We start from the raw sequence: 16,242 nt of genomic DNA, 5'->3' as shown, positions 1-16,242 counted from the left end.
TATAGAGATTCAATACATGGGTGCTCGGTGGATGGAAAACATACTATACAAGGATGAAAATACTACATCAAAAGACACTTCATGATTAATCATAGGGAGGATAAAGGGTAGAGAAGAGGTGTTTATCTCTTGCAGTCGTTCTCTACCAAACATGGTTGTAATGATCTGCTGATAAAACATCTTGCGGTCCAAAATTACGTTGATTGATTGAATTCGTTGTGGTGCATAAGTTTGGTTCCTTGCAAAAGGTTGATGCGTTGGGTCCATCACATGATAATTCGGAAAGGCTCTCTCCTTTGTGGTGGAAGGTTATAGTCGGAGGTGTAGAGCTCTTGGTAGTCGAGGTCAAATTTATAGTACCACAGAACAAGGTTGTCTTCGTCTTCTAGCTCTAGGACTACCCCTCTAGCAAGATCTTGGAAAAGCTTGAACTCTCTCTCTTTGAGCAACTTCACTTTCCTGCAAGATAGAGTGTCATCTAGTGTATACACAGGTGTGATGAGGTAGGTGGTGAGTCTTACCACTTGTATTAATCCAAGTTGGATGGATACATAGCAAGCTGTAAAGTCATCATCATAGCCTTGATTCACAAGCAACACTCCTTGAAGGTGGAGGGTCTTGTCTTTCCGCCAAGCAAAACCAGTGTCAAAGACCTTGTCGATGAAAAGCTCTGCCACTTCACTCGGTAGACGACGTAGAATCCATGCTGCTGTTTCTAGTTCCTGGCTCATGAGATGAGAGTGAGGTATAGAAAGACTTTGGAGGATTTACCCTTTTGTTTTGGAGACGGGGTGATTGTCGGCGCTGGAAAACCCTTGAATCTTTTGGTGCAAGGGAGAGGGAGGGACCACGTGTTTGTAGTAGCTTCCTCAAGTTATGAAGGCTTGTTGTGGGCGTAGGTGGAATAGGTGGCAAAGATGTGGACGTAGATATAGAGAAGCCTGGAGCTACTTGAAAGCCTACTGATGTGAGAACGCCTGTGCGGATGTCGAGGGAGAAAATGATGGCCTTTTCTTCACTTTGGGTTGCACTCATGTCGAAGGTGCGGTTTTTGGCTACAATGTGAGCATGATGCAGCTTGTGCCTTGCTTTTACGCTTGCGGGGATTATGAGAAATGTAAACAATTTGAGTAGGGAAAGAGGGTCTTACCACCTCTTCTATGCTAACAATACAACACCCTGGCAAGAGTGTCTTGATGACTTGAGTCAAACCTTCTTGAAGCTCCTCCTCTTCAGTGGTCCAATTAGAGAATTCAAGAAGCCACTCGTCCATGAAGAGAAGTAACCATGTCAGCCTTGTAAACTGAAGGTTTCAAGAGCCCTCCTCAGTGGGGGCACCAAATGAGAGGCGGAAGTGAAAAATAGACCCGGTGGCCTCTACACCAAGACTATGCACAATGGCTTCATCATGGGGGGATACACAATAGGGGCACCACCTAGCAAGATATGTGGCTAGGACGCATACATATACACAATGAAACATGCCATGGAAAACAATTTCAAGATCCACACCTAAATGTGGAATGGGGTAGTCAGAGAATAAGGTGAGAGGAGGGGTGAGTGAGTGAGAATGGGCTCGCTACTCGTGCATGTAGTAAGGAAGATAACGAGGTCAGGGATACATGCAAGTATGCTCACTTATCCTACACAAGGTGGCGAATCCGCACACCTCAAGATGGAAGTATCAAGATGATAGGAATATGAGAGAGAGAGAGAGAGAGTGTGTGTGTGTGTGTGTGTGTGTGTGTATGTGTGTATGGTGGAGAATCCGCACACCTTAACATAAGCAGAAAAAAATGGCAAGGAACAAGCATATACCATACTCACAATGAGATGTATCCAAAGCGACACAAAGTATGGCACCAAGATGGAGTGTGTTGATTGCTTGCAAAAGATGAATACAATAGGTAGCGTATGGTAGAAAAATGAGAAGGGAACAAGATCGTAGGAGGCATAATGGAGAGATGGGAGTTGATGGTGAGGAATATCATGAGTGTGTCCACCCTTCTTCTTCTTGAAATTGTGCCTTCAATCCTTAATTACAAGTGGTGTGGAGGTGTGGTGCTCATCTTTTGTGCATGGTGATGGTGATGATGATGGTGTTGTGATTATGTGATTAGGGTTCATGCTACAAGCATGTAGCACAAGAGTGTGTATGGATAGGTGTGTGTGTGTGTGTGTGTGTGTGTGTGTCCCCAAGTGAGCTCTCATGGCCTCCTTATATAGGGAAGGAGAGAAGGTTTTAGCAATATTTCTAATTGAGGTGAGTGTCCCACTTTGGTGACTAGTAAAATGGGGTGCATGTGACTGTGGCTCCCATCTTGTCTCCTCATTATTTAAAATACCAGAGTCAATAGAGAGAGAAGAAGAGAATGTGGGTAGGATGTAGAGAATAGGAGATATTTACAATAGTCTAGCTTTGGCTAGACATAAGCTTATTAGGGAGAGAAGAGAGAGGTAAGAAAATTATAAGAGAGGTTGTCGAAGGTGGATAATTGTTGATGAGGATGGATCCTCCAAAAATGGTGATAGAATCACTCTAGACTTGCCAAGACCTCATTAAAAGAGCCTTGTCTCTTGTAATCATTCTTGAAGACTTGTAGAACCATAGCCATTCTAGAGGGAAGAAAACTAGGGATGGCCTGTGTCACCATTACATGAGAAAACTAGGGTCCACTACAAAAATCATAGCTCCGCGTTCATAACTCCAAAAAATTCTGAAAAAAATTGAGATCACGAGCTACATCTTTCATGTTGAACGCTCCTTCAGATTCGGGGTTCTTCTTTACTTAAAAAATTCAGCCAAATAATGTATTATTTGTGGCTGCAAAAGTCTTTTGGTGGTCCCCTTTGAGTGGACTTCTCTCTTGCCTTCAAGTGTAAGCTCCTTCATGTGTATGAAAACATGCCCTAGAGTTTTGAAAAGATTGGCAATCATCTAGATGGAGGTATTATTGAAATTTGAAAGTGGGGTTGAGGTTTGAAAATGAAAACTAGTGAATAAAATGGGTCCAACGAGAGTTTAGATGAATTATTAAATTACCTAAAGCTCTCACAAAAGGAGAAAGGGGGACACATGTCAGAAGGCTATCACTTATGCTGCTTAATAGTCATTGGCTTGACCTTGAGAGGTCCAATGAGGGTAGAGCAAGAGCAAATAGCAAGAGGGCTCGCCCAAGAGAGAGGGGGCTGATTTTTGCAAGGCAATATCACACACACACTCACACAATCTCATGTGTGAAGTAAAGAAGACTATCTCTTCCCAAGCTTTAATGGAGAGCTCATCACCTACTCCAAGCTTGTGAGATAGAAGACTACATCGACACACTCTTGGCATGTGGATGCAAATCCAACCAAGAGCCAAGCTTCAATGCATGCTCATCTCCTCTACCATGCTAATTACTAAGCTAAGCTATGCTAATATGAGTGATTATGTGAGGAGATGTACATCTTTCTCGTAAGATACTCCTTCTTCCTCTCAATCTACTCTCATACCCTGCTAGCTCTCACCATCTTCGAAGGTGTGTGAGGTCTTGCGTCTGAGACCGGGGATAATTGATGTTGTGTTTGCTAAGTGTTTTGCTTAGTGCATGAAGCTTTCATCTTCATTGCACTAGCTAGTCTTGAAGGAACACAAAGAATTGTATTGTAGAATGTCTCTCTTGATGGGAGAAACCATAATACAAAGCCTTTTGGAGGGGGGACCGGCTCCACGCAAATCCGGTCCTCAACTGTTGTCAATAGCATAATTTCTCTCTCTTTTGAAAGTATTGTTCATGCTATCTAACTAGGTGTTATGCTTTTTGTTGCTCTCTCCACCCAAGCACTCTTGTAATTCTCATTAGGAATCTATTCTAATGAAATGCCCACTATGTTCATGCTAATTTCCGCTACACACAAGTTTTTAGGCCATTAAATGTTACATAGTTATTATGATAGGATGTTTCCGTTAGAGTGGCTTTGCTATTGCGGAACTACAATGCAAGGCCCGTAAAGAGATGCGCAAAGTAACGGTGTAGTGCAAGAAGGGGTAACATTGGAGTTGAATGAAACATTGTGGGGTATGATAGACCATTGCTTCAAATTTCTATCTCGATGAGGAGCTTTGGGTTGTTGATTACAGGTTGGATGGAGAGAGCTGTTTTGAGAAGAGCTTTATGTGCTTGCAAATCTGGGTAAAAAGGTGCATTCGGAATAAGAGGAAGCACGGAGGCCATCATATTTCTTAATGTTGGTGGCAACAGAAGAGGATAAGGAGCATGACGATGAAGTAGAGAGGAGGGAGGACACCATGGCGGATACACAAACAATGGGACACAGTTTGTAGCGCCTCCTAAAACCCCTTCTCTACCCCCCCCCCCCCCCCCCCCGCCCCCGACTCCTCGTTTTTGCGCTCTACAGTCTCGGCACCTGCTTTGCAGTTGCGGCCTCTGCTCGCTCGGGGTCGTCTTTGCCCAGGCTCGGCCACCCGCCTAGGCTCAGTCTCTGTAGGCTCGACCTCTGCCCGCCGACAGAGGCACGCCCACCCAAGGCTTTGCTGCTCTCGGCTTGGGTGCTACACACAGTCGGCTCCTAATTAAATCAAGCCTAAGCTTTAATTTGAATTTTTTTTCTGGACTGAGTGCCCACCATGGCCACTCGGGCTTCATCTCGCAGGAAGACGACATTTGTTGGCGTCGTGGCAACACCCCCAAAGGTGGACAACATAGCCCGACTTCAACATGAAGTTGAAAAACTTCGCAAGGAAAACGACGCTTTGAAGGTAAGACTCACAGCCATTGAGTCTCGCCTCACCACAGTGGAGAATTCCAACACGGGAAAGACGAAACAAAAGGAAATCAAGCTCAATGCGGAGGCAGAATTCACCCTCATCGAGAAGGTCAAGACTCAAGTGCAGGCTCTCATCTTCCGCAAAGTAGAAGATCGTGTGATGTCTACGCTACGCGAACAACAATGACAAGATACTATTGCTCTCAATGTTTGCATTGGCGGGCTCCCGAGCGATTGGCAAGGAAATTAAAGGAGGACCCCAAGTTGCACAAGTCTTTCGCTCGCATCCGAACAACAACCCCCATGATACAATGGGATCCAACGACAATCACCACTCTCGCTCACGAGCATCGCACCAACCATGCAATTCTTACCTTCAAGACCAAAGCAGATCGAGTCAAGCTCCTTGAGCAATCGAAGCTTCTCAAGGACACAAAAATCTGGTTTGCTAAAGATCTCACACCCACCCAACTCAAACAAAAAAAGGCCGAACTCCAAAAGATGCAAGAAGCGCGCACAGCAGGGAAATGGGCAATGTTTCGAGGAGGTAAAGCCATCATCCAAGAGTTTCGAGCTCCCAAACTGGCTCCCCCCTCCTCAACTATCTCATCTGAGGTTTTTGTTCATCTCACCTTATCTTTTTCCACCACTCGATGGACCCTCAGTCCTTAACTGATATGTATCAAACAGAATCCTTTGTACTGCTTTGTTTCTGGTCCCATAGGTCATATATGACCTCCGTGGACGATAATTCAATCTCTCTCTCTCTCTCTCTCTCTCTCTCTCTCTCTCTCTCTCTCTCTCTCTCTCTCTCTCTCTCTCTCTCTCTCTCTCTCTCTCTCTCTCACGCGCGCGTGCACGCGCACACACACACACACACACACACACACACACACACACACACACACACACAAGGTCTCGTCACTCTTTCTCTCGCCCTTTGGAAATCCTAGCATACACACACACACACACACAGACACACACAAGGTCTCGTCACTCTTTCTCTCGCCCTTTGGAAATCCTAGCATATTTGTCTCATCAGCCGTTTCCCTATCAGTTCGATATGCTACTTTCCCTCGTGTACTGGCAATTTTAGCACATTCTCGGCCCTTGAAGTTGGAGGCAATGGAGGGTTAGGAAATGGAAGCAAAATGTCGAGCCATGTTTTCCTGGCTCCAAAACCAGACCGAGGGAAGCTTAACGAACCCCAAAGAGAGAGAGAGAGAGAGAGAGAGAGAGAGAGAGAGAGAGAGAGAGAGAGAGAGAGAGAGAGAGAGAGAGAGATAGATAGATTTTATTATCGTCCTCGGAGGTCAAATATGACCTATGGGACCAAAGTTACATGTGATGTAGTATGTGTATGGCTGATGAGTGACTCTCGATGCTCCAAAATTGTAGTGATGAGAGTCGCAATGGAGAGCCCACACTTTGGCTGGGAGAGGAAAGTGTGTAGGTCTAAGTTATGGTTGAAAATGTGAGAGAAGCAAGTTCGGATGTGATCAAAAGCTGAGCACTCTAGTAGTGTGTGGTACTCAGACTCTCGAACTTGCAGTGAGCATAATGTGCACAATCGATTTGACTCTTCTCCATTGCCCCAACGCCCTATCTCGCATCGAAGGAAATGGGAGCTAAGCCGAATTGCTGCGATAGTGCGTATCGCGGACAAGGGAATAGGCTCAAGCATGTAAGTGTGAGTACGGTTTCCTCTCTCAGCAAAGAACATGGTTTTGTAGTTGGGGGAAATATAGGTGGTGTAATGTATGAAGCGTGACCCACCGGATTTCTCCCAAGCCGTAATACATTGGCGTTGTAGAAAATCTTCATTCACTTGAGAGTCAATTGAAGCATCATGTAGCAAGTGTAATGCATCCCATCTCCCAAACCACTTCTTTATGTCTTGCATCCATCTCGTGCTCAAGATCTTGCTTTTATGCGTCTTTTGAACTTTTTTGCTTGCTTCCCATGCAATTGTAGGAAGTCGATGTGAGGGGTTTTGATGCATCTTTATCATGTACTCCACAACCCTTTCCATGCCCATAACCTCAATTGGAAGAGATCCCGACTCAAGAAGTAGGAGCATATATGGTGTTTGTGTCTTAACTTGGAGAAAGTTTGTAAGAAAACGCTTTTGGACATTCTAAAACTCTTTCCAAGTAGACTTTGAGATGCTCCCGCCCCACACTTCAACTCCCTAAAGAAGAACCGGTGTCACCAATGCATCAAAAAGATACTTCTTGAGAACCCAACACTTGATGTTTCCCGCATTACACATGTTCTCAAATGCATAATATGCTCTCTTTCCCGCTTCCAAACGACGCATAGCACATTCATGCCACTTGTGATTGGATGGAACCTCAAGGCCAAGGTACTTAAAGCTCTCAACAACTTCAAGTGTCTCGTTGTTGTACACAATGCATGGCTTCTCCTTATGGTTGGTTTTCACAAGCATAACCTTTGTTTTGGATTCATTTACAATCAGCCCACTATGCAAGCAAAAGTTCTCAAGGACAACCATAAGCTTTTGTGCATCTTCTAAAGTGTGTGCTAGAAGCACTACATTATCCGCATACAACAAAAGCATGATTATCGCATTGCAAATAGTGACCTCTTCAATTCCTTCTTCTTGCATAAAGTCAAGTACCATTTGTTCCAATTGATCGATGCATAGACCAAAGAGAGTTGGTGACAATGGACACCCTTGTTTAATCCCAATAGTGCTTACAAAAATTTCTGAAATTTCTCTTCCCATTCGCAATTGACAAATTACCTTCTCATAGATTCGAGAAACCGCAAGCATAAACTCACTTGGCACTTGGAGTTCTTCCATCCTTATCCACAAATTGTTACGTGGAATCATATCAAAGGCTTTCTTAAAGTCCACAAAACAACAATACAATCACTTGCCTTTCAACCGACTTTCCTCCATGAGAACACGAAGAGTGACAAGATGATCAATGGTGCTATGGCATCGACGAAAACCTGCTTGTCCCTTTGCACGCTTGTCATTCTCTTCAGCCCAATCACTCAATTTCATCTCCATTATGCACCCAAACAACTTTGCCATAAGAGACCCAATCATTATAGTCCGGTAGTTGCTTACATTCTTTACATCCCCTCCTTTATGCAAAGGCTTAACCCAATTAGTACTCCAATCATAAGGCATACCATGTTGAAGTGCAAGGTTGAACATATCACACATCCACTCATGGGTAAAATCTCCCGTCCATTTGATCATCTCCGGCTTGATACCTTGAAGATCTCCCGCTTTGCGAGTGGCCAACTTTTCAAGCCCACCGCATACATCCTCAATAGTAAAAAAAGACGGCATACATGGGAGTGAACCATAAAATGGCATTTCTTCAGTATTTGCTTGCTCATATAATTGCCTACAATGTGTGTACATATCCACTAGACTCAAGTTACCAAATTCTCAACCCGCTTGCCTCTCAAGTTTCTCCAAAATCTTCCACATGCATGTGCCTTTTCTTGGACTTGAAATTCTTGTTGCTTTACTTCCCATCTTCTTCTCTTCTTTTGAATCAATGCCTTGTATGAATGCAAATGACTTTGATAGTTGTCTTTGTCCATAGTTGCATCAAGCTTTATCAAGGACTTTCGAGCATCTTGACATTCTTTATCAAACCACCTTTTGCGTGATCTATCTTTGTTGATACCATGGAGATGCTTTATGGCAAAGCATTCTTCCGCACAAGAACAAATAGCTTTCTTGAAAGCTTCCCATTTAGTTTCCAATGGTGCATCACATTGAAGCTTTGTCATCCATAATTTTTGCTCAACCATTTCAATGTACATTGGTGCCCGTTTGAAATCCATACATAGTGATAACTTCTCTTTCCTTTGGCTGAGATTATCATGCTTAGTTGCTTCTCCACATGAAAGGTCAATACATAAGGTGCGATGGTCGGATTCCGGGGTCCATTGACCAAACATAAAACTCTTTATGCGATACATGATGGCTTCAGAGAGTAGCATATAGTCAATCACACTATCCCCATTATGTCTCCTACATGTAAATCCATTGGTTCCACTCCACAAAGATACACCATTGGCAATGAGCATACCCGTGCTATTACACATGTGTAAAAGTAACTTTCCATAGTGATCCGGCTCTTTCTCATCCATTGAAGTACGATCATACAAGTGAACTTCCTCCAACTCCCTTGAAATGTATGGCATATCAAATTGTTGAGTATCATGTTGCAATGTTTTTGTGCGAGCATTCATATCCCCAAATACAATAACATCACCTTCACCTTTGAAATAAGCAATGTCCTCTTCCAAATCAGAAAATGGTTGATCTCTATCCATGCAAGCATAAAAGGGAGAATCATGATGAGGAATGTAGCAACCGGCTACAAAAATGGGTGCTCTTTTTGGTGTCATAATTTTCAGCCATACATAACGTTTGTACTTGTCATCTTTCACAATTGATACAAAATCTTCCAATCCTTTCTTAACCATACATGCTAACCCTCCTTGTCCTCTTCGTTGCTTGAGATTCTTTGACCACATCAATGAATGTACATTGTAATCCTCTAAGCCGTTAATCCTTTGTGTATCATGCTCCCAAGTTTCAACAAGAAGTACAACATCGGCTTTGTTTGTTAGTTCATCAATGCCAACCCCCGCATTCCATGGGTATCCATTACAATTTCAAAAGCATATTTTCAATTGTAACTCGGTCTCATAGGTCACGCATCCCTATTTTCTTGAGAGACTTGCCTCCTCCTTGGGCACATTTTCTTCATGAGAGATCTCCTTGTTTTTATTATTCTTTTCCTCATATGCCTTGCGACACATATTTTGTTGCTTAATAGTGCGATCTTCACATGCAAAACATTTTGTATCCCTCAAATAGATCCAACTATTATCAAGGATAATCTTTCGCTTGGTCTCATCCGGCATGGTGCATACAATTGGCCGTTCTCCCGAGCGAGGAGCTCCTTGCTTCCCCACTCTATGTGCTCCATAGACCATAACTCCGGACATGCCAAAGTGGGTTTTGAAGAAATCTTCAATAACAATGGCAAGAGAAGGAGGTGTCTCTAACTTCTCTTCAGGGGAGAGAGAGAGAGAGAGAGAGAGAGAGAGAGAGAGAGAGAGAGAGAGAGGGTTGAAAGCTTGGAATCGCATCTCCATTGTGGTAAGACTATAATAAGGCTCGTAGGGAGAAGGGGGGCAAGGTAGACAAAGCAAGGGAGGATGACAGCATTGGCACAATTTGGAAGGACCTGACGATATGCCGAGGCCCAAAACGTAGGAGGCAGACGACAGAGTCTTTGTTTGGAGCAGATCGAGGAGCTTAATGGTACCATAACTTCACAATCAATTAGTGACAAGCCGTGTCAGTAGCTTTTCACAAATTGTCTCGGCTCTCAAAATGGGAAAAGTTATCATGATACAACAACTCACTCCTGACTAATCTTCAAAATGAGTGCCCACTATCTTATTTCAACCAATCAATATTTTTGGCCTATCAAAAAATGCTTGAAAATATAACTGAATTTTTTTCCTATTTTAGTCAGCAAAAAGAGAAAGCATCTCTATAGCCTTTGCCCTTTGGGTAGGCCAAAAACGAACACATTTGACAGATTCGTGTATCGAGCATTGGTCGAGCAAGGCGATTCCCAGCTGCTGCAGTCTGAACGTGCCCTAAATTTAAGTGGAGAAAACACATTTTGTCATTTTCAAATTTCCACCCACAGTCCACCCACGACACTAAGTGACACAGGGGGGCACGTGGGGGCGGATAAGGGGATCAACGACGAAGAACTATGGCGGGGATCTCGAGGTAGGCAAGCCCACCCAAAAAATGGCGGCGCCGTTGGGGAGCTGGGATTTGAACTCACGACGTCGCCCCTCAATGCTTTATTGCATGGGCTAACCACTACGCCCGCCCGCGCACGTTTGAAACCAAAGCCATTTTAGCAAATGTTATAAACGCAAAACTTGAACTTCCGTAGGATTAAACCCGGACAGGCCTCGTGTCCGAGTTTCGTTCTTGATCGGGTTTAGTTTTAATAAGAGATCTACGACGGACATCGCTTCGACGACTGTGCACGAACTTCTCGTCCATTGGTCCCCCTTGGGACTAAGTAACACCCATATTTAATGCGGGTGGAGTAATGGGATCGACGGTCCGTGGGTTGTGCCCGTCCAGGTTTAGTTTTTGAGTTGACTGCTTCGGCTGCGATTTCCTCTGCTTTCACGCGTGAGCTTCTCCGACGATCTCCGCCTCTGAATCTCTTTCTGTTCTTTTAACGCTAGGGGGGAGAGAAAAATAGATCTGGGCAAAGTGTTACTCGCCTCGACCAACTTCACTCACCTCTTTGTAACAGTAAGCTTTCCACCATATAACAGCGCTACGCCGAAGATTTTGGATACGCAAGCTTATGAGGCCCTTCAAACCCGCACTTCCGGCCTCCACTCTCTCTTCGTTGGGAACATGAACGGTGGCCTGGGAGATCTACACTGGGGAGCTCCAGCAACGACAGTTCTTGCCTCTCTCCTTCCCTCACTTCCTTTATTCTCTTCGAAATGACGCAGCATTCATCCTTAAAAGCCATCATCGACCTTTTCTGCTCTCATTTGATACAGAATAACCCTCACGTAGCCTCCTTCACTTTTGTCTCCTGCCAGAGGCCCCAGTTAGATAGCAGTGAGCTGCGTGATGACGCCCTAAAGGCAGTGCTTGATAGCCTCAGATGACATCGCACTCTTCACCAAGTATGCTGCACAACTCAAGAAGAACGCAGAAAATGCCAATCGCATCAACTTGTTCAAGGCAGAGGGGTTCGAGCAAGTGCGCCCTTCCACCGTTCGACTCTACCTGTGTGGCCTTCCCCTCTCAGGTATTCACAAGGTGCTTAATCACATGCTTTGCGTCCTTCCTAATTAACAACCAGCTTGTATACTTCACTTTGTTTATGTAATCACCTTTTGTTGTTTCATATCCGGTCTTGTAGGAAAGACTTCGGTATCTAAGTCACTTTCTCGATGGAGCAAAGGTTCACTTCACCCATGGTCACGCCTTAAAGGTATCAAACTATCTCACCGAACGCGTGGTATTGAGGTAACCACCATTGAAAGCCCGCCAGATGACCTGAGGATATCAGTGTGGGATATGGCTGGTCAGTTGGAGTATCACTCTTTTCATGACGGCATGCTTCCTGATCTTGGTGACCTTGCCATTCCCTCTTCGTTCTTGTTTGTCTGGAATCCCTTCATGATGAACGATCAAGGAAAACTTTTGCGACATGCACAAAGTGGTAAATTAGTTGTGAAGCACCCGAACGATTTCAGGGACGATTTCAAGTATTGGCTTAAGTTTCTAGCTTCCAAGACCCCCAAATCCAATGTTCTCAAACCCAATGTGGTGGTTGTCATGACAAGGGCAGACCATGGTCTCCCAGACATAAAAGTAGAGCTACAGATTGTTTTTGAGTCACTACGAGCGGAGTTTGAAGACCATATCCATTTGGACATAGAAGGGTTCTTTCAGGTGAATGCATTGAATCCCAATGATGTTTCTACGCTAGGATCTCATCTACTAAAGTGCACAAAAGCGATCCTTGAGGGAGCAATCGATGATTTCAGTATTTGTGACAAGGCAAGAAATCTTTTTGCGGATTGGACTCGAAAGGGGAAAATCCCTCCTTTGATTACCAAAGAGAAGTTCTTTTGCCTAATCCAAAAGAACTTAGACATTCATGAAGAGATGTGTGAGGCAGTTGCACACTCTCTTAATAGTTCCGGGGATGTGATTTTTTTACCAACCCTTGAGATTGTGGTCATGGATACAAAATGGTTCTGTCAAAAGATCATGGGAGACATCTTGCACTTCGATGTGAAGTCTATCGGCGGCAAATTTACTCAACACTCCTCCAACGGCTTTTTCACGGCCCATTACTTGGAGAGACTTTTAGAGGAGGAGCTGATCAACTCAAGACAAGGTGCAGGCAAGTGGAGATTTTCAAGGACCAGGTACAAGGAGTCATTCTTGAAGTTGCCCATGTGTTTCGACTCTGTATGTAGTCCATGAGTATGATAATGGACACTTGTACTTAACCTTGCAGGGATGCACCCAACTCTGAGGAATCTATGAAGGTTGCTGGAAGCGATCTAGTGAAGCTGCTAATCGGTTTGCAATTAGCTTGCCCCACAGATAATCATGAAAGGGGCTCCCAAATTTTCCTTCCAGCAAGTCTTTGTGGGAAGGCTAGGAAGAGCCTACTGCCAGACAAATATCTGATTCTTAATGATTGCAAGCCATCATATGTGGGGAGGAGATTGATTGTTAGAGATTCCAAGCGCACAATCCTTACCCCAGGAATTTTTCCCCGGCTCCAGGTGACGTGTGTGTATGTGTGTGTGTGTGTGTGAGAGAGAGAGAGAGAGAGAGAGAGAGAGAGAGGGCTGTTTAATTAACAAGAGATTCAATGAGAATTTGCAGGTAATGCTTCACAACATGCTCACCGCCCAAAAGGTGAATGTGGAACTTGAGCAGGACGTCATAGCGTTTGCCGATACGGGTTCAAGAGTTCTTGTGGAGTTTTGTGCATTGCAAGGAAGAAAAAACTTTATAGACATTTTGGTTTGCTCTCGGCACACGCCCGATGAAGCTCTGGAGTGGGTCCATGAGAAGGTGATAGTTGAAATGATGAAGGTGTTTGCAGATCCCAGAGGAATTCCGGGAGTAGACCTCATGCATTCTGTGATACAGCCAGCCTGTATGAGAGGACTTGTGGAGGCAAGCCAAAGACAAGCCATTCCCATACACATTTTGAGAGGTATTCTGAGGGAACATATACAGAAGAAAGGGACAAAGCTTCTAGTTGATGGTACTGCAAATGTAATCTACACTTGGCAGACCGAGCCCTTGGTAGACGATGATGTGGTGAGACTGTTGGGGGAGGTCGAAGTCGTCAAGATTATTGGAGCATACATGAGTAGTTTGAGTGAAACTGCAAAAGATGTCCTGGATCTATCTGTTGAAAAGCAAAGTAGCATGCAAAAGAGGCCTGAGTTTGGTACCACTGAATCCCAAAAGCAGATGGAGGCCTTGTTCAACTTGGGGCAGGCCACCTATGAAATGACTAATGAAATAAGAATGGATGTAAAGGAGGTAAAGGCGGGCCTGAAGCGAATGTATCCGCTAGTTGAAGAGCTGCGCGGTTCCATACTGCTAAGACTGTGTGAGCTGTTTACTTTTGCAAAGGAGGGAGAAGCAGGCAAGCTCCCAAGGATGTTTGTTTTAACAGAAGAGGAGGGGAGTGTGCGCAGAGTGGTATGCAGAATGGTTCCTGGTCTTCACAGGTTGCGTTTGGAGCTTCTGTGCGAATGCCATAATGGACGAGCTCATTTAGTGAATGGGCAGAGCGGCTTGAGCATAACAACACTCGATGAAGGGCTTCTCAAGAGTGGTCTACCTTACATCTATGGATTCTTAAAGGTTGCCTATGCAGCAACCAAGATTGCTGCCCATGTGGCTGTTGGTTGTAATGATCTCATTCCTGACTTCACTGAAGTACTGGCTAGTGTTGTAGATGCTCCGGAATTTGGCCCTTCACAACCATTCTCTGATTCCACAGATATCGGGAGTTCTTCCTCTAGGTACTTACAAATGCTTATTTCAACCTATTGCATTCACAATACAGTATTGAGAACTCATTTCAAGTGTGAAAATGCTATTGTGCTGCAGGATCGATTTAAGCAGCGGCCAGCACTGGCTTTTTAGAGTCCTCTCTGCTTGCGATTGCACAACGAGTAAGCAGATCGATGCACGTTTCGGGCTCAGTCTTATTCGATATGCTGATTCAGCAGTTGCATGGGTGTGTGACAAGCACTGCTCAGAAGGTGCACCTTGCCCACCATGAGACAAACTCAGAATATTGTGGCATTTATGTAAACTTGATGATGGCTGATAGACCTTTTAGTTAACAAGAGGCAGCATGTTCTTTTGTGCAAAGAAAGTAAGGATGCTCTAGATCAAAACTCTTCAGTTACAGAGCTGCAAAGATCCCTAAGATGGCCACAATGGAGAAAGCAAGTCCCTGTTTTTTATTCTAGCTTAAGACATCCTACTTAAGACATAGGATGTCTGACTTCATAAATGATCAGATGACCATGTAATCTGGACATGTTGTGATTAGTCAGCCGCACCCTTTCGTCAACTTTCCCTTGTACATAATTTTTATTATTAGTAATACGTGTCTTTTTCCATTTAGGTTCTACTTTGCTCAACATTCGTCTTTGCCATTGGAAGCTGTCATCTATGATCTAGCCCTTTCATGGCCAACGAGTCGCATTTGACAAAACACTTTGAGTGAGGCATTGAGTACACGCTCACTCAACTCTGCACCCCTCTCCCTCTCTCAAACACACATACGAGGAATGAAATAGCTTAGCTATCGCGTACACATTATTTTATTGTCAACGGTAGGTTTGTTTAGACTTTTTCTTCTGGACTCCTTTAACTCAACCATTCTCTACCCTAGAACAAGTAGTGCGTCAACTGAGAGCCCCGTCCCGCATGGTGCTTGTAGGGGTTGAAAGCTCCACAAGAACTAAGCACAGCAGTCCCACATAGTGGTTATAGCGCAGCCAGGGGCTTGACATAGCCACTCTGCACCCCTCTCCCTCTCTCAAACACACATACGGGGAATGAAATATCTTAGCTATCACGTACACATTATTTTACTGTCAACGGTAGGTTTGTTTTAGACTTTTTCTTCTGGACTCCTTTAACTCAACCATTCTCTACCCTAGAACAAGTAGTGCGTCAACTGAGAGCCCCGTCCGCCTGGTGCTTGTAGGGGTTGAAAGCTCCACAAAAACTAAGCACAGCAGTCCCACATAGTGGTTATAGCGTAGCCAGGGGCTCGACATAGCCACTCCAAGCCCTCTCCCTCTCTCAAACACATACAACGAATGAAATAGCTTAGCTATCGCGTACACATTATTTTACTGTCAACGGTAGGTTTGTTTAGACTTTTTCTTCTGGACTCCTTTAACTCAACCATTCTCTACCCTAGAACAAGTAGTGCGTCAAATGAGAGCCCCGTCCCGCCTGGTGCTTGGAGGGGTTGAAAGCTCCACAAGAACTAAGAATAGCAGTCCCACATGGTGGTTATAGCGCAGCCAGGGGCTGGACACAGCCACTCCAAGCCTTGCAAAAATATGCTCCAAGTTGAATATTTACAGAGTATTCGTAGTGCAAGAGCCAAAACGAAAAGCAAGGCTAGAAATCGCACATGCGCGTAGCTGTAGGCGAATTAGATGTTGCCAACGTAAAAGCTACTTGTTGTAGGCGAAGAAAATATGCATGCTATGTGATTGCATAGAGCGCTTGTGGTTCATGAGAAGAGAATCTTTCCTAGCCCCTCCTTGCGCTAGGTGGGACGTGGCTCTGAACCTAGTTTCGATATAATCTCACTCATTACTTGCATAATT

General features: G+C 44.4%; 1 protein-coding gene across 1 annotated transcript; it reads left to right on the top strand.

The window, feature by feature from the left end:
* The first annotated feature begins 4,630 nt into the window (after positions 1-4,630).
* Positions 4,631-15,054, top strand: LOC147416593 (protein TORNADO 1-like). The gene is made up of 6 exons (XM_086508237.1): positions 4,631-4,927; positions 11,480-11,642; positions 11,757-12,774; positions 12,867-13,140; positions 13,244-14,403; positions 14,492-15,054. Exons 1-6 carry the CDS (start codon positions 4,631-4,633, stop codon positions 14,664-14,666), a joined length of 3,087 nt encoding a protein of 1,028 aa, XP_086364363.1. The 3' UTR covers positions 14,667-15,054.
* The last annotated feature ends 1,188 nt before the right edge of the window (positions 15,055-16,242 follow it).

The sequence above is a fragment of the Adiantum capillus-veneris genome, unplaced genomic scaffold, assembly GCF_014529385.1.
Source record: "Adiantum capillus-veneris isolate H3 unplaced genomic scaffold, ASM1452938v2 Hic_scaffold_786, whole genome shotgun sequence".
Taxonomy (NCBI): domain Eukaryota; kingdom Viridiplantae; phylum Streptophyta; class Polypodiopsida; order Polypodiales; family Pteridaceae; genus Adiantum; species Adiantum capillus-veneris.
Note: the sequence above shows the minus strand (reverse complement) of the source record. Positions and strands in the feature narration are given on the sequence as shown.

Bases quoted from the DNA above. Each gene is read 5' to 3' on its own strand.
- LOC147416593 (XM_086508237.1), top strand. From the start codon at position 4,631: ATGGCCACTCGGGCTTCATCTCGCAGGAAGACGACATTTGTTGGCGTC. The intron at 4,928-11,479 runs GTGATGTCTACG...CCCTAAAGGCAG, and splicing joins TCCGCAAAGTAGAAGATCGT to TGCTTGATAGCCTCAGATGA. The intron at 13,141-13,243 runs GTGACGTGTGTG...GAGAATTTGCAG, and splicing joins GAATTTTTCCCCGGCTCCAG to GTAATGCTTCACAACATGCT.